This window comes from Phoxinus phoxinus, assembly GCF_949152265.1.
Source record: "Phoxinus phoxinus genome assembly, chromosome: 4".
Classification (NCBI taxonomy): domain Eukaryota; kingdom Metazoa; phylum Chordata; class Actinopteri; order Cypriniformes; family Leuciscidae; genus Phoxinus; species Phoxinus phoxinus.
In genome coordinates, this window is record NC_136879.1 from 25,384,822 (window position 1) to 25,403,835 (window position 19,014).

General features: G+C 39.7%; 1 protein-coding gene across 2 annotated transcripts in view; it reads right to left on the bottom strand.

The window, feature by feature from the left end:
- Positions 1 to 934: 934 nt before the first annotated feature.
- Positions 935 to 19,014, bottom strand: part of nrip1a (nuclear receptor interacting protein 1a) — a 35,519-nt gene continuing 17,439 nt past the window's right edge. Inside the window, exons 1-2 of one of the 2 annotated variants that reach the window (XM_079609204.1) lie at positions 11,345 to 11,977; positions 935 to 6,422 (exon numbers count right to left, since the gene is read on the bottom strand). In XM_079609204.1, coding sequence (XP_079465330.1) covers positions 2,837 to 6,073 — 3,237 coding nt within the window. In that variant the 5' untranslated portion in view covers positions 6,074 to 6,422; positions 11,345 to 11,977 and the 3' untranslated portion in view covers positions 935 to 2,836. Of the gene's footprint in view, positions 6,423 to 11,344; positions 11,978 to 19,014 lie in introns of those variants that run through there. The other variant, XM_079609203.1, reaches the window with a different exon arrangement.

The window sequence follows — 19,014 nt, forward strand, 5'->3', positions numbered from 1 at the left end:
ATGTGAAGAGTGTCCTCCACTTAATCAGTGGCGCCGCTTCTTTACTGACCCTCCCGACAGCACTTTCCAGTTGTTCAGAGCTTTATCATCCCTTCCTTTAAAGGCAAAATTATCCCATTTATTATGCTTTTTAACATTCAAAGCCAAACCGGTTAGTATAACCTGAAACTCATCAAAAGCATTTTTTTTTTAATTCACACTCATGTACAGCACGAACATTTTTGCTTTAAGTTAATCCCATCAGCTCTCACTTCAGCCACCCCTACCCCCTCACTTTGACACATAAAAGGAGGTGTAGGCCTACATTATATGACCTAGTTTTGGTGGAAAACATAAAAGAAAGCTCATATTAAAAAACAGGCGTGTGTGCTTCTCCCAGCTTTCAGCATTAAAACCCCTCGTGCTCCGCTGCCTGTCAACGAAGTTTGCCTGCATGTCATTTTTGAGCTTTTAAAAACTTAAGTATTTAGATGTGAGAGAGCAGAAGGTGAGGGAATAGGATTTCTCTCCTCCGTTTCCTGAGAAGAAGCAACCCTGTAGGCCCGAGGCAGGTTGCTCTTTGTTGCAGAGTGTCCCTTTCTTCCAGAATACCTTTTTACAGTCCACTGATCTGTCTTGATGTTGGCCCCAGTGATGCACGAGGTCATCTCTGTCCTATCACTTCCTCTCACATCTATGTATGTCACTGCAACCGGCAGGAATTAAGGTCATGACTCAGGGCCCAGCAGATAAAATTTAGGTCAACAGTAAAGTTTAGTCAAGCCACAGACAAGGTTTTTTTGTACAACTAACATACTCAACGAATTCCTCCTAACTTACTTTTTGCATGTAAGATCAGTGTTTTTGTGCAGCCAGGGGTCACGCACAGGTCTAGAGACATGAATTATGACAATATAGTAAGAAAAAAAGCTCTTAGCAAGACAAACGACAGTTTATTCTGATTGTGCATTTCAGAACTTTATTCAAAATCTGTGCAAGTAAACACCCAAATGAAATGTATTTTTAGAAATAATGATACACAATAATACTCAACTGTATTGCAGTTAGCCTGCATCAAAACAATATTTTAAAACCAATAGAAGTCTTTGAAGCATCAGTGTAATCCATCTTAGTACTGTACAGTACGGAACATGATTGTTTACCTGTTTGTTTGGTTTTCTCCTTGTAAAAAATAAAATTGAGTAAAAACAAAATAAATATCTTCATATGCACATTTGTTTCAAAAGTTCAAACATTTTGCCCAGCGGTCTATTTCTCATGACAAACATACAGATCACATTTTTATGTATTGGGCTCCATGACAATATATATATATAGATCTATATATATATATATATATATATGCTTAAGACTTTGAATTTCCCCATGTCCAGTAATACATAGGAACCTTCTCATGCATCTGCATGCAACAGGCAGCAGTGTACTCTTAAATATCTGACATAACACAAAATTTTGCAGAACAGATTATCATAGTTTAATCAGGAGACACATGCAAAAGAAGGACAAAAATCATCCTCTAAAGTACATATTCACATGGCATTTACTTTGAAGTCTCTTTAAGAAATTTCAAAACTAAAATGCTTTTCATTCATACAAAATAGCTGTCTTTCATAAAGATTATGCTATGTACATAAATATAGTTTATAACGAGTCTTTAAATTGATGAAAAACAACATGTCAAATGTAAGACTGCAAAACATCACATGAGCAAACATTTTTTGTGGGAATGGCCTTAATATCACAAACACTCCCTTTATTAGATCAACGTGTCTATTAACATGACAGACAGCTGAGATTGGGCTGATTTGTCTCAAGTCGATGCAACAATCTCTTGCATAATAGAACAACATTTTATGACATGCTAATACCAAGACCTGTTCATAAAATACACAAATACAAAACATATGAGGGGGAAAAAAGCAGTCATTTGTAGTAACTCTTGTGATTTTCATTCATCATCTTCTAGAGTATTGTAAAAACCCAAAGCTGTCTTGACAGGTAAATGCTGAGAATGCAGAATAAAGAACATCACAACATTGTTTTCAATGGGAGAAAGAGATAAATTAAAGAGGAGATTGAAAAAGTATACACACTTCACATACCATATAGATATCAAGACACCATGTTTTAATACTGATGGATTCATATTCCATATTATCCAAACATGAAGATATACAGCTTTAAAACTGCTGTTAGTTTATCCGAACAATACAGAACCAATTAGAGTTGCCTATCTTTTTTTAAAAGGCCGATTTCATTTACTTCAATGTATAAATACGGTGACATTTAAAGCCTTCTAGGCATAGACAAAAGTAACAATACATAGTTATTTCTTCGTTTCAGCATGGTAAATTGAAGAATATTCACTAACAACTGCTGAGGCACAATCTGTTTATACAGATTGTCATGTGCATTGTTGCATCATAACTCACTGCCTGAGGCCAAAAGTCTAACCATGTGTGGAAAACGGAGTGGGAACTGATATTGTTACGAATACATGAGGGCAAATCTGTCACACACCTTTCATAGAAAACGTATTTCCTTTGCTGCTTAGAATGTAAGAAAGAAATCAGCCAGAAAGCAGTGCTTATAAATATTCAAATGAACTTTGGTTTCATGGTCTTTTTGTGAACTAAATGACATGTAATTCAAGTGAAAAATGTGTGATGCCTCAATAGAAACAAAAGTAGCAATGGGGTAAGTTGAGAGAATAAACACATTTCTAGTTCAAGCACAGATACTGGTTCACAGTCTCAAAACTAGTATTTTTTTAATGACCCGTTTAGCCGTGGTGAGTCACAACTAAGTGTTCCATTGTAATTCTGTGAATTTTGTTTCAAAGTTCAAAGGCTTCAGTATTACCTGACGACTCGTTTTTGACCTTTGTCTGCATTTGTCTCGAGCCTGCCTCCAGTCCCTCCCCCTCTTTAACCAGTTGTGCATTGCTCCTCTGGAGCATATAATACAAAATAGGGTTAGTCTTGGTAAACCGAGGTGAGTCTAGCCCATACTTTTGTGTTTGATCGTCTCCATTAACCATCCTTGCAGGGCCCTTCAAATCCTTTTTGATACTGTAATCGATTTTTGACCTTGCAGGCTCCTGCTGTGTAATATGGGGAGATTCTTGCCTATGAACGCATGCTTTTTTAGAAGATGCATTGCTGGGGCTCAGGCTCTGGTGAAAGTTTTGAAGCTCAGCTTCATTACATGGTTGCTTGATTGTATTCCCATTCAGCACAGCATGTGACGGTGAACTGAATGTACCCCTGGGCTGAGACAATTCCTTCAAGCAGTTGTCTGAAAGAAGCAGCTGCTTTAAAACATTGAAACTTCGGTTTTCGTTAGACTCGTTTGGTGGAAATTTAGCTGGTGGACTGTCTGCCTCTGGGGGGCTAGATGGGTCTCTGGCCTCTCTTGTCTCTCTGGTCTCTAGATGTCCAGCAGCAAAACAACCACTGTCGTCTTCTTTTATGATACCAGAATGCTCCAAATCCCTGGCCTGGTGACTCGAGGAGTTATGATATTCTAATTCTACCGAAAATTTTCGCTTCTTTGGGATCGTTGGTCCCTGGGTTTCAACAGATTCTTCTTTGACACAACTCATGTTTAGGTCCTCTAACTTGTTTGGCTGAAGGGTTTTATTGGGTCGTTTCTTTAGGAGATGACAGAGAAGACCATCTCTGGTGGAAGCCTCTGAGGACAGTGGTTCTTGCTTGATGTTTTTGTGAGAATGATAACTGGTGCTTTTTCTAGGCTCCAACCCTGAATTCTGGCATTGATTTGATATTTTGTTATAGTCATACATATGACCCTCATCAACTGGCTCAGTTTTTATTGTAATATCCAAAGGAGTACCATTTGCTTGGCCTATTGCCTGATGTGTTTGTTTTTCCAAAGAATTGGTCTTGCCATGTTCTCGTTTTCGTTTACTGCCTACCTTTTCATTCTGAGGAGCATTGCCCAGAAGAAGCTGAAGAACTGTACGTCTTTCAAGTAGATTCTCAATTTCTGAGACATGCTGTGCTGCTTCGGGCACAGTTGAAGTTTTTGCCTTGGCCTCTTCCCACAGTGGGTTATTACTCTGAATTGGCGCAGTGAGTCTTTCAAGTAAAGTTGGAGGATGGTTAACTTTCAGCTCTTGGGTCATGAGTTTGATAGGGGGTAAAGTTGTCTTTGCTGGTGGAGAAATGTCAGGGTTTTGTTTTCCACACTGAGCTAAATTCTGTAACAATTTACTAGCACTAAAGGCAGGTTCTTTTACTCTTACATCGCTTGTGGATTGTTTTGCTTTACAAAGATCCAAGGGGACAGACTGAGAATGGGGAGACCCATAAAGTGTATATGGAGATGCACTGCTGTTGGAGTCTCGGCTTTGAGTGTATGTTGGCAAAAGTTTGGGACTTCTACAACTCAATCCACAGTGGCCACTAAGTTCACTTGTTTCTTTACACCTAGCTGTACTGAAAACACCCTGGCTACTTGTAGATGCACTAGTGACCTTAGGGATTACATCATGCAGCAAATCTGGATTATCCAGACCTTTGTTTACTCTCTCGTTATTTTTGTGATCCAAAAGCAACTGTAATAGAGTGACCTTGTGATGAGGTTTCATCTCTGGACATGCATCCACTTTGACAGATGGACTCTCAGGCTTCCACCTATTTAATGAAGACTCTGGGATTCTGTCCAGTACAGGTGAGGACGAAGTAGATACTGGTGTTTGTACATTTGTTCTGCTTTTTAAAGAAAGGTCAATAGGAGAGCAACTAGAGTAAGTGCTCTCAGCATCACTGCTGTCTTTTGTGAGACTGCTGTCAGGGTTTGAGTGCTCGCTGTCTGAAAAAAGCGGAGAGGCCAGAGTGCCAAGGGTACAGAGGTCATCTTTCAAGTGACCCTGTCCATTAATTCGCTGTGAGGTGTTTTGACTGTTGAGAAGCTGAAGTAGGAGACTGCTGCAGTTCTGTGATGGTCTGCCTTGTTTCTCAAAAGGTCGACGCTCTCTAAAGCGATGTCCTGTCCGCATGGAACCTTCTGTCCTTCTTTGCCCTAAAGTTAGGCTTGGACTCTGTCTGCTGGAGTTTGTTGACAACATTTGTGAAGAAGGTATTCCGTTCTTTGTGTGTAAGAGGCTTAGTCCATGAGTCTGGCCAGAAGTGGTAGGTTGTTTATCTTGTGTCTGCTGTGTGGCCATGGCTGATAGTCTTTCACTAGCTGATCGTCCAGAGAGTTGGGTTTTAAGGGCATGTTCTCGAGAGTACTGTTGCAGGTGGGCCTCACTGGAGAGCAGAAGAGCTAGTTGACTACATGCCACACTTGGTTTGGGTGATGGAGCGGGGCTGGATCTGATATTTACCAGGTTTGCCACGGCTTTTAGGCGCTCGGTACAAGATAGAGACTCGGGAGATGGGGAGGGAGTACTGTTCTGCAGTGCCTTAGGAGATTCTGAAAAGCTTTCCTGGCTAGACCGTCGACGTTGATAAGGCACACTGTTACTGTGATTCTGCATTTTGCTTTTGCTCACTAACCCTTTGAGGTGGCTCAAGGCAGGTCTGTGGCAAGGCACATCTGCACTGTCCTCTTGTGCAGGCTTGCTTATCTGGCAGGGGGCGTCCGGTGGCCTCAAGCCTTGGATAATCTGCTGTGGCAGGGTCACATTTTGAAGTCGAGAACTGAAAGACTGCAGCAAACTAGCTAGAAGTGTACTCTCTCCTTTATCCTGGGAGGAGCCATTCTGGCCACTGTGGTGGTCTTCACTTTGTCCGTTCAGTGAAACGGAGGGTGCTGTTCTCCGTTGAGTCTCACTCTCTGTCCAGGCCTCTGAGTTGAGTAGACGAGCCTTTCTGAGGTGCTGCGAGGCTCCACAGTGGGAATTTGTTCGGTTCTGCTCCTGTCGAGTGCCATTAGGCTGTGCATGCTCTGTCCCGCCATCCTTATTCTTCTGCTCTTGGCTTCCACTCTGTGTTGCTGCCGCACCCTGTCCTCCTGCTACCTGATGCATGAGTAAACCTTCCAGATATGTTAATACAGCAGAATCCTGGTGTGTTTCAGGGCCAGGCTCTTCCCCATGAGTCATGTTCAATACTATAGTCCTTTGTATGGTTGGCCACTACAATAGAGGGGAAAATCGTTCTCTTATGTTCTACCAAGAGACCTTACAGTTTCTAGCTTCCAAACCTTGTTTTTTTTTTTTGTTTTTTTTTTTTTTAGGTAAAAGTAAGGCCTAATGCAGATTCACAAGCCATTCCCCCATACAGGAGGCAAGACTATTGTTTATAATCATGTTTTCCATTGTTAAGAAAAGTACAGGATTGTAATGCAGTCAGTCTTGTGGGATTCCATGGCACTGGTTTTGTACTTCAAAGCTCCAGGGTTGTGAATAAAATCACTGCCACATCTGTCCACAAGGTCAGCTGGTGACGGTCCTGCACAAGAGAGAGAAAAATAAACTATTAATATTATTAGTTACATTTTGCATACCAAACATTATTGTATTCACCAAAGCAAATTGATCTCATCTTTAAAAAGCAGAATCATATTTAACATGTCATATGTTGAGTTTCATAAGTTTTAGAGGCAAAAGACACTGTAAAATGTGATTAAACAGCAAGTTATTTAAGATGAAACATTAAAATTATCAAAAAAGCAAGGCCAAAAAAATCTAAATGCAAGTGTTTTGACAACCATTTCACATGCAAAAAGTCATAACCAAAGATGGATGGATCTTTTCATATACTGAAAGATTCATTCAAGACTCATTCTCTCCTACAGTATGACAGCAATTACAATCTGTTTCTTGCCTGAGTTCATTTTTTTCCTTCTCCAGACTCTTAAGCAGTAGGAATTAGCTTGCCGAATCTCATTAAAACTGAATACACAGGACTTTAAAGACTACTTGATTGATTTGACAGATATTAGGTCAAAAAATAACAAAGCAGAGTATCCTGAAGAGGATTAAATGTTATGACAGAATTCTTGCCAAGATAGATCCACAGAACTGCCAGTTGAGAACTCAATTCTGTGTGAGACAACCACAGACAACTAACATGTACTTTTGGAACTGTCTTTCCATATCATCTATAATGACTGGCAGGTTCAAAAATTAAACCGAGAAAAAAAAAAAAATGTCACAGAAAGTGACTAAAAAAAATAAAAATAAAATACATTTTTAACACTCTGTTTTAGGCTATATCTCTTATCTTATTGCTGATTTGCAGCAAACATTTACTAGGCCAGCCTACATGTTGATGGCTGCTTTGACAGACATAGGTTAAATTGCTTAAAGGTTTTAAGAAATGGCTAAAGTTCCTTGCGATCAGACACCTGTGTAATGTATCTCTCTCTCTCACCCTCTATGCAGTCAGTATCAGTGCCTGGAGAAGGAACACCCACATAATCCAGCCTAGTCCTTCACTTCCATGTTACCACAGTTGCTCTCACTACATCACAAAATATACCACCCCTGGATCACGCAGTGCCATTGGCTCTGTAGAAGGACACATTTGTTGTGTATATGCGCAAGCCTGCTAAACACTATACTCACCACACAACTCACTGAAGTAAAGTTAAAGTCACACACTTGGTACACCAGTACCACAATTATGTCTACACATAAGAAATTGAAAACATAATTTGAGATTGAACTGTAAGCACTTAATCATGGAATACACACAACAAGGCTGACTTTGTCAGTGCTCTATGATCAGAGTGAAGGTCAATGGCTACGGTTGATTTGTTCTGCTAATAATTGGCACCTCTGGTTGTTCTACTTCGGCTGACAGGGAGTGGACAGTACGGGATGACCTTATCAAGCTATCGGTCACAGAGATGTCAGAGTGACAGGCCCAAGAAACTCCTGTGCCACCAAACTAAATACCTCTAATTTGGAATAATGCTACTGCAAGAGACACATTACTGAATGTAGCCTAAGTCTTCAGACATTTTCAGCTATTTGGCAATGGTATGTGATAATACTATTTGTCAGTTAAGGAATTTCATTAAAAAAATAGGTTGGAAGCTGAATCAGACTGTGAAAATTAAAGTTGTCTCCTAATGACCAAGTGTTATATCTAATGTGTCAAAGACTGGAAGAGGGTAATTGATTTGGGCCAACAACAACAACACTTTGTCCTATGCTTCTGTCAATAGGCCACTGTTGTTCTAATCCAATGAAAAGAGGAAACGCAATACTGACAACTCCTCCACTCTGTTAAACAGATAAACAATTATTTTAACACACTTATCTCATCTCTAAAGAGAAATCTGTACTGAAATCAGCTTTCTTTTTTTAAACAGATTCTGTAACAACTTTCAAATCAAAGCTTTGCAAAGATTAGAAACAGCCATTTTATGACAGCTGTGAGCTTCAGAATAACTGTGTAAGAAGCGATTGTAGTAGCCTCTCTTAAAACCTAGTTATATATGAGTCCGTTCACTCAGATCTATTCAAGGGTTTTTTCCATCACAATATTATCACCATCAGTGCAGGGAGAAGACGCTCCTGAATGAGTTACCTGAGAAATACAAATCCCTGTAAAATGAGTGGCCAGATATAAAGAGAGGATCTGATATCTGGACTGGGTCCCTCATTCCTCAATTGCAAGTTTGGATGATTAATTGACCCCCCCAAAAAATACCAGATCATAAATTACATCCACAGTCCAGAAACTGTAATCCATTTAGGCTATTTAAAATGCATGATGAGGCAAAAGGAGCAAAACCTGCTGTATGCCCTGTTTGAAGTCAAGGTCATTTACTCCGCCGGGGCTGTTTGAGTTGATGCAACAGCTGGCATCCATACAAAGCATTAGGTCCTAATAAAAAGCGACAAAGCTGCCCTTGCGATGTGCGTTCGTACCTGGCGTCTAGCTGATGTGTTCTCGAAATAAAAAAGGAAATCTCAGACATAGTTGTGCCACTGCAACTGCTAAGTTGTTGTTATCCTCTGGTTGCACACGTAGGCACAAAAGCCTGTGGAACTACAACAACACATTCCTAAGATAGCGTTGGGTGACTCAGTCAATCAGGGCCATGCATCATTCAAACTAGGTCACTGTGACCTACTTACAAACAAGCATTATGGGCATCATGCATTGACATTTCCCAGCTGGGGCACACCCCTTTAGTTAGGGCTTTGCCAAGTGCAATCTCTGACTCCTAGTAAAAGCATGGTCTGACCTACATTATGACGACCCTATGATGAGCTACCCTTTCACATGGGCAAGCACGGGGCAATACCAGCGTGTTTTAGCCAAGCAGAAGGAACCCTTTCCCAAGTAGACGGCAGAAATATATACAGGGGCCCCTGCGAGTACCGTCACAAGACTCCAAACATAATTCCTGACTAAGTAATGGTCTTGACCTTAGACTTGTAGATTTATGATGGCAGCATAATGTTAACAGGAACACTTAGAGAAGACTAAGCTGGTTCATCTTCGACTACAGAATAACATGCATCTTTGTCGGTTCTCTTTCAGCCCAAAAACAAATGGCATACTGAAGTGATACAGAGTGCGCTAAAGCTTGTCGAGGAAAAATTTAATTACTGCCCACAACCAGGAAATGAGAACAAAAAATATTTGTACTCTTAATTGACTGTGGTAAATGGCCCAGTTTCCGGGGTTGGAAATTACTTGAGGAACGTGAGCATGGGAATCAGTCTGTGCCCAAAAAAAAAAAAAGAGATGATAAAAATACCCAAAATCACTTTGAGTACTTTGGTGGAAGTTTTTGGCTGTGTGAACTTGTACCCGACCTCCAGAAAGCCGTGACCTTTTTTAGGCTTCACACAGGGGGAAAAAACAAATTTGCATTCGTAGAGATTGTGAGAAAAAGTCAGATAGAAACTAATAGCTACACAGCGAGAGTCCATGGCCATTTAAAATTCACCCTTCGCCTTAACTCAAGAGATCATGTTTATCAGGATCATAGTTTATGCCAGTCATTATGTAAACAGCTCTGACCAAGTATAGCAATCGACTGCCAGTACTGCAAAGTGCAACTGTACTTGCAAAACCAAACACAAAAAGTTCATATGACAAAATAAACAAAAGTCACATGGTGCGGACTAAAGTGCAATATATCAGTGGTCTGAAAGTCCAAATCGAGAGGGAACCAAATAACCCTTTTATTAATAAAATAAAAATACACTGCACAGTTGCCTTAAGGGTCAGATAAAGGGACAGCATGTGCGTCATGAACCTCATGTCATCTGCTCAAGTCTTTAGAGATAACCAAGCAATGTTCTCATCCAAAACAGACAGCTTCCACTTTTTCCAGGATGTGATCTCATTACAAGTTACTGGCAGTACAGGTTATATGTCAGGCACGATGGGCCATATCCAGTGGTTCTCAAACGTTTTGTCTCCAAGGCCCCCACAACAATCGATGGCCCCATGCTTTTTCCAGTTATTTGTGATTTACTGGATAATAATTAAAAAAATATATTTTGTACTCACAATTTCCCACAAGTTCCATCGTCCCAAAGTCCATGGGTTTCTTTAATTGCTTTTTGGTTAAATGCCTGAAATAAGGTTTTAGGTTTACAAGCTAAATATATTTTCATGTTTATTCGAAAATGTAAAATACATCAGTAATACCCCCCAACCACCCCCCTCCCCAGTTTTTTTTTTTCAGCTTTTCCGTGTCTTGAAAAAGGCTATAGTGGCTAAATTTGACAATATATTTGCGCTCCTGTAATCTATTCAACTCAAACTTTACAACTTGTAGACTTTAAATAAATATTAAAAGAGCTGTCATAGGCTTAGAGGTGGTAACGCTGAAGTCATGCGACACCCGGAGTTAGTTCGTTTATAGCCTAACTTCAGCTTTTTACTTCCAGTTATTGCATCAAGGCTTAAAAATGTATACAATTTAATCTTGATGAACAAAATGTGCAAAAATCTTAAACTTTTGTTGTTCACAGAGCTTATTTTCTGCAATAATCCAAAAGCCAGTGGGAAAAAAATCTTGTTGTTTTGTCGAGGGAACCAGGGTGATGCAAACTTTTGGGTTGGCCTACAAAATTACGTAATTTCAGCAGCACTCTATGAGGATACTGATATGGCAAGAGACTTCATGATGTTAAACATATTTGACTGATTTCTTTGTGCAACTATTTAAATGAGGGGGGGGGGGGGTTACTACATGCAAGTTCATTTTCAACAACCTAAAACCATGGAAACATTTTAAACTTTTCACACAAATTAATCCATAACAGCAAAATAAGAAAATGTGAAGTATTAAGACTCATCCACAACTTCAAAAAGCTCAAAATTCATAAGGGTCCCGGCAATGTGGAAGAGATATTACTGCCATGCACACACTCATATACAATATACGATCTTACCTTCTTACGCAGCAGTGACACCGAGAACAGGTACAGTGTAGTAATCAATTTGCTCTGCAGGCTGTAAGGCTTTGTCTGAATACTAATACACCTCAACAACATCCTGCCCCTCTTTGCTCTCTCCTTCTGTCTCTCCCTTCTTCTTTCTTTGGGGTTGACACCATTCAGTGCCCTAGCCCTGACCAGTGAAGGAGGGGGGGGGGCAGCGGCTTGTCCTCTAGGCAGATAACCAAGGCCACTAATCAAGTGTGCGAGCACCCGGGTGGGGGATTAGACGCTCGCTCTGAGCAACTCAACACTGAAAGCAGCTAAGTGCGTGCACAACAAGGTCGCCATTAAACCTGTAGTAACCCCGTGGCTGGTCTCTCTCACTCTTTTTCTCGCCCACACACTCTTATGTGTGCCGCAACCACGCCGTTGGTGCTCAGTCACACAAAACAGGCTGACACACACAAGCGTAGCCTCTCTTTATACACCCTCACGTACTCTCGCGTACACACAGAGCCACACGCCCACAGACGGCCCACTCTTTGCCGAATAGGGATAATTCATCATATTTTACAACTGACGGCTTTCTACCTCAGCTGAGTGATATTGCATCCTGGCAGCGTGACAGGAACAAGGCACCGCCAGCCCTTCTGACAGCCTGCATTTTGTGTCTTAGAAGATGCTGCGCTCTGTCGCCGCACACTTGCTTTTATAGTGCAACAGCGCGTGTGTGTGTGTGGGTGAAGTGGAGCAGAGACTGGTCGTGGCTTCTTGATTACTACAGTCGACTAAGAAAGCTAAGCCAAGCTGAAATGCTTCAGCAGACAAGACCTTTATGGCTTGAACTTGCCTTGCAGTGGTTACTGATAGAATTTCCTCTTTTTCCCCTTTTTTATTAACAGAGGAAAGTCTAACCAATGGCTTTCCAATGTGTGCAGCAAATGATCTGGAGAGAAAAGGACTCATTTGGATCATTAGTCTGCTGCAGATATGGTGTGAAATTCTCAAGGTGCTGGCATTAACGAAAATACAGTCATTAGCCTAGTGTCTTAAAATACCAGCGTTTTTTTGCTATTTATACACTCACAACTATTTTTTACTTTGGCAAACAAACATTATATTTTAAGAGTTTCGTTTTGTTCAGGCACGGTGCAAATAAAAAAACCTGGTCAGCCATGTAAAAAAAAAAAACAGTTTTAAGAAAAAAATTAAGCCTGTTGCATCAGCAACATGGAGCAGGTATTGATAATTAAATATACAATAAAAAATGTGATTTTTTTTCTTAAATGCTGATAACCAACAGATTATGGCTGATAACCAAGTATTCAGTTTGAACTTGAAAAAATATGCATCAAAATAAGCCTGCTTTAAATATAATAATTATCCTAAAAAAATGCCAATATTGGAGGATATGGTCACTGATACAAATAAAGCTGAAATAAGAGAAATTATAAGACATAATAAATGATAGAAAATCTGCCTTAGAAAAGTTCTAAAGTACTAAAATCGCTAAAACAAATACAAATTTAGCTAAATAAAATGCAGAACAAAATGAATAAAACGTAAATTGAAATTGAAAAATAAAAGCTAGTTCAAAATAACAAATACTATAATATTATAATATAGGCCTATATTTTTTTTCTATATGATAGATCCAAAAAATTGCCACGCTTTACTTGAAATGGTAAATAACTAATCAACATGCATTTGTTACATACACAAATACAAATATATTTAATGCTGTTGTGCCTTAAATCTTATCTAATATATCTTTCTGCTGTATATAATTATATACCCCACCCAGGAGACCATTCTGAGCATAATGAGCATGATTACGAGCCGAGAAGAAGAAAAAAACAGATGTAAATGAGAGCGAGAGAATGAAAAATATCACTGCCTCTCCGTCTGAGAGCTGGGGATTAACACAAAATCTACCGTGCAAGTGTGTTTGAGGATGCAGTGCCACCAGTCTACCCTTGACACATTGACATCAAGCTACTGTCATGTGACACTCTGTCATTGGCCACCTGGCAGATCCTCCACCTTCTCACGACCTCATCCTCCTGTGACCTGAGGCTCTGGGCACGGGCCCGGCCCGTCAGGCCCCTCCCTCTGCTCCCCCTGCTGCGGGAAGGTCGAACAGGTCATCGTGTCCTCATCTGTAATCCGCTGCCATTCGTCAGCAGTGGAGGCCGGAGGAGGCAGCCTCGCTACGAGGGGAGAATGCCCAATTAGGCAGCTGTCACACAAAGCAGAGGCTGCAGAAAGAGAGTGAGAGAGGAGAGGGGGAGGCCGGGGGAAAAATCATCCCCTCCTGTTTGTGGAGAGGACAAGCAGCTGCGGGTGCCAATTACAGTGATATGTTAACCATTTCCACCCTAGAGCAGAGGGAGAAGGGAACGGGGCTCTCTAACCCCTACTTTGTCTCCCGGTGGAATTCCTCTCGTGGGGTCTGTTTACAACCGCCGTCACATTCGGCTGAGGAACTTGACTCGAATCATGGCACCTCCACTGTTAATAGTACTTCGCTGGAAAAGCATCCCATATAACTTTCGCATTTGTGTCCCTCTCTGTTAATGAAACAGGAATGCATTTCGCAATAGTTCAAAGAGGTACTGCTACACATCTAGACAATGAAAACAAGGCTGTCAATGGAAGCGTCATGCCCATTCAAGCTGATTTTTTTAGAGCCAAGTGGATATTCGATGCAACCACCCAACCTCAACCTCGCTCAAAAATGGTTTCCCATGTTTTTCCATATAGCGAAAATAAATGGTGATCAAGTTCACACATCATTTTAAAAATGTCATGTCAAATTAAATTTCACAATAGACAAATAATAATAATTAAATAATTACAAAATAATAATACAAAAATCCTCAGAATCTTTCACCACCTCATTTTCATTTTATTAATTTTAACTACCATCTACCATCTTTCACAAAGAGCAGACTTTCAGGAGGTCGGTTTTTTTTAAAAGGATTTTCTATAGGAGAATCTTTTGAGGTTCTTTTCCATTCTTGGCACAGTTAGGCAAACATCCATTATATATTAAAGCAGTGAATTTTGTGTTGAACTGGATAATTAAAATGTAAAATAAAATCATACACTACCGTTCAAAAGTTTGGGACTATTATGCTCACTAAGGCTGACTATATTTTATCAAAAATACAGTAAAAAATAGTAACATTGTAAAATATTATTACATTTTAAGTAAAACTAAACTTCATAAAGCATTCTAATATACTGATTTGAAACATTTCAATTCAAAAGAACAGCATTTATTTGAAATATAAATATATTGTAACATACACTTCTGATACATTTTGTGGATTTTGCTAAATAAAAATGTTAATTTGAAAAAAAAAAAAGTCTTACTGACCCTAAACTTTTTAAATCTACTGTAAATCAGATACTGTATACAAGACAGTATTAATGTTTGGCATTCTGTTTGTGAACATCTATTTAAGCACCAGGTGAAAATAAATGTAAACTTGTACTTGAACATAATCTTAATTGTTAACTAACTTCTGTTATTAGAGATTAGAAATGAACGCAGTCTTTTTTATTGAATTCCTGTGGGGGGGGGGGGGGGCAGCCCTTAATTAGGGGGGTTAAACTGTGCCGAACCCTTCAGACAGGTTATGCGGCACAAAAAGATACAACCCAAACTTAAACGCAAAAAGAGATAACACAGCTGCAAGCACAGCCTTTATCAAGACGAAGAGACCAAAGGGGACCATTTTCTTATCCAGCAACTTATTTAAAGACCTCAGGTTCCTCTTTTCTCTACTGTCACAATCTGCTCCTGTTTCACATGCCCCGGATAGAACAGGCAAGTACAGTTACCGAATGCTACAAGTTTAATCAGAGATGAATGAGGCGCTGGAAGGGAGAAGGAGCTGACTCGAGGCTGAATAATCGCTCCTCTTCTTAATTAAATGATTGAAGAAAAGCCAGCACATTAAAAGGAAGACAGTGCCTGGGTCCCTTGCCTTTTCCCTAGATGAGAGAGAAGTTATTAACACAGTAAAGTCTCTGCAGTCATCAGAACCAAACGCATAAGTCTAGAGGAAGGAGCAGAGAGTTTTCAAGGATGTGACCGGACAGAGTCAACTGTCAACTTAAGACAATGTAGACGAAGCAACTTTTTAGAAGGCCAAACTAAACTGCAGCTATTACTGCAAAGCTTCAAAATGATTCAACTCTATATGTAACCACATCGAATCAACGCAATACCAATGCTGTAGTATCTCTGATCTAAACAGTTAATTTAAACCCTTACAACCACGTTTCATTTAAAAGCATGTCAACACACAATGTTATACTACTAGATAAATAATTTACATGCATTTCCATCAACATAAAAACAAACCACTATCTGCTTTTTCATTTGATCATATTTCCAAAGATCCAGGGGTTCATCAAATATGATGTAGGGAATTCTGTGAGGACTAAAAGCAGACATTGTGTTAGTGAAACTGGATTTGGATGCGTTAACAAGTTACATAGGTTTCTTTCATTTCCGTGTCATGGAGGTGCCATGAAAATACATTACCAACAAGCTGCTAAATTAAAAAACTCATTCCTGCTTATATACCAACACTACTAATGCCATGGTACTCTTTAAAGTGCTTTGGAGTCGAATATAAATTCTATATGAACATGATAGTAGTTCTGTAACCTACATACATTATATATAAAAGTACCACAGTATTACCATCCCTGTACTATGGTATCGCCACACCACTTTTTAGGATAAATAATAACAAACCACTCTTAAATGAAATGATCATAAAGCCTCAGGAAGCAGCAATACTTTTTCAGATCGTCAGTATAACTCGGCGTCTAAAATGTGCGGTGGCAACCCACAGAGCAGCTAGCGCTAGGCCTCCACGGCACATGGGCTTTTTATGTGTCTCTCCTGTGTTCCTGGCCTGCTCTCTTTACAACGGCCCGCTCCCGAAAGAGCTGACAGTACACTTTCCATCGGTTTGACTTAAATAATAATAAGCACTTTTGAAGGACTTGAAAAAGACAAAAGTAATGAACAACCCGAGAGAGGCAATCGTCCTGACACAGACGGATGGACATGGCAAGGCCTGTCAGTCCTACAGTTGCTAATTAGCAGAAATGAAGTTGGATTAAAAACTTAATGGGGAGGTGATAACAGTGCAAGACACAAAGCTAAACGAGTCAGCAAACCTTTGACAGGCCTGTCTCTTTAAAAGTAATGTTTACACAGTTGTTCTCCCTCCCTCGATCCTCTTGTCCTATTTTCTGTTTTGTTATATATTAATGAGTGTCAAACAGTAGCATAAACACTTACGAACGATAACATGTCCTTGGTCATGCCTGCCGCACTTCGATGTTCTGTGCTTAGAAGGGTTGAATCCGAGTTGAGATAGGGTGATTGACACTTTAATCCTATGCTAATCGATTAGCATATATCATTTTTACAATGATAACTTAAAAGGATGGAAATCAGAGACAACTTCCTTGAGAGGGGTTTTAATGTGCTAAAGCGTGCTTTGCCATGCTAATAGTAAGGGGTGTAGAAGTGATCTAAAAAGTGGTGAATATTTAGCTTGCCTTATGAAAATTAATTAGATGATTAATTAGATAATTAGAATTAATACATTTTCTGAAAGGCAATTAAGTTAGTGCTAGCCATGATACGATTACCATTTGCGCATTCATTCAACTGGGTGACAAAATTAGCTTCCAATTGGATTTAAAGATGTTATTTAAAGTAATCGGCTACTTTCTACTGTGCCAAATCAAACTCTTAAAATTATTATTTTCTAGAAGTTGAGTCTACAATTCATCTTTTAAAGTATTGTTATTGAAACTTAAAACTTAAAAATGTTTTCGGTAATTGAAATAAAGCTGAAATAAATATTAAATGAAACGTTGACGTGATAAAATTACGATATAAAACAATTTACGCTTAATATAAATGTAAAAAAAACGTATAAAAATAATTACAAATATTAATAAACACTATATATTAGTATTTAAATAATACTAAAATGACACTGATTGGTCAGTGTACACATGTGAACGCCCCTTAAGAAAGGCTTACGGTAGACGTGCTAAACCAGGCTAATAATACAAAGCTTCATTCTGACTAAAGTCAGTTATGAAAATATGTAGTTTAGCACATCTTTATTTTATAGATTATAAATATATCATATGTGGTAATGCATCTACTTCCTATATTATATCACAATAGCATCCGTTTAGCAGAGAATGGAAGCGTATGCCATCTCAATCTCCTGAGTGCTCAGTACTGATCACATAAAAGAACTATAAAGGCTTGAAACAGCACAGAATTTAAAGGTGCATTAATTCCGGAGCCGAGTTTGAGATAACTCATACTTAAGTCAAATAAAAACCCCTGACATGACAAACGGTCCTACCGAGCGGCAGCCAGAGAACAGCATGTCTCAAGTTGTCTGCAAATGGGAGAGATGAGTAAAAACGGCTGAGCAAATGAGGCCCTGGCTGCGCTCACACAGAGCAAAGTGAACTGTTTACTCAGAGCACACAGGGGAAGATGACTCGCTCCCTCCCTTCCCCCACTCTCTTCCTCAGTAACACACACTCTCGCTCTCTGTCTGTAGTGAGTGAATGTCAGAGGGTGAGTGTGCGTGACCTTGAGTCACGTCAGAAGCACAGCGAGGGTCGTGCTGCCTGCGGGCGTCCTTGAACTGCATCTGCAAGACAAACCCTTCAAAAATAAACCCTTCACGGTACCCTGATAGATATCTCAAATATCCTGCCTTTCTTCAATGGCCGCCTGTGCTATCAGTCCCAGTGATGAAAAAATTTAATCGAGCCGTGTACCTCTACCCTCACACCACAGTGGAATCGCACAGTTATCTGCTGGTCTAGTCAAAGATATGATTTGCAATATGAAGGCAGTGCATCGTCTACTCTAAGAGATGACAAGGGGAGGAATAGAAGAATAAGAGTGCTTAAAAGGAGGTCAGATAGCTTTTGCACACTGATGTAGTGTTGAACGCCATCCATAACAGTCACATGCCACATGCACGCCATATAATGAAATTATATGAAAGGGATGCACATGCATTTTGCAGTGCATCCTTTTTACCACAACATTTTAGCCAAAAATGGCTAAAAATAGAATTTTTGGTTTGAAAGAATTTGATCAAATACATCAAACCATTAATCAGATTGATTGGCATTACAAAAAATATATATTTTAAAATAAATATAAATAAAATGAAATTAATTAAAAGTAAATGTACAAATCTTATTGCATCCAGAATTTAAAAATTCAGCCAAGAAATTAAATTAAAAAAGTGTCGAATTAAATTTACACCATTTTTCGTAATTACAACTTGCCACCTCAAATGCATGATTGAACTACTCCGAATGCTATTGCATTAACACTTCGTTGGATGTCCACCCTAGATAGGCTGGCTTTTTCTGGCAATTCAAAAACAGATACACGCAGAGCGTTTACAACGTGAACGATGACAGATTCTCAGAGGCCCGGGCCCCCTTCCGAGGAAGTAGAATTGACCCCCTCGGCAGATGAAACCCTACACCCTGCCAATCGTGGCCCCACTGGTACCCAGCTGTTCTTGTCCTGCACTTGGGTGTGCTTTAGCCTGCATAGAGCGGTTTTTAGTTTAACCTCAGGAGGGTGATCA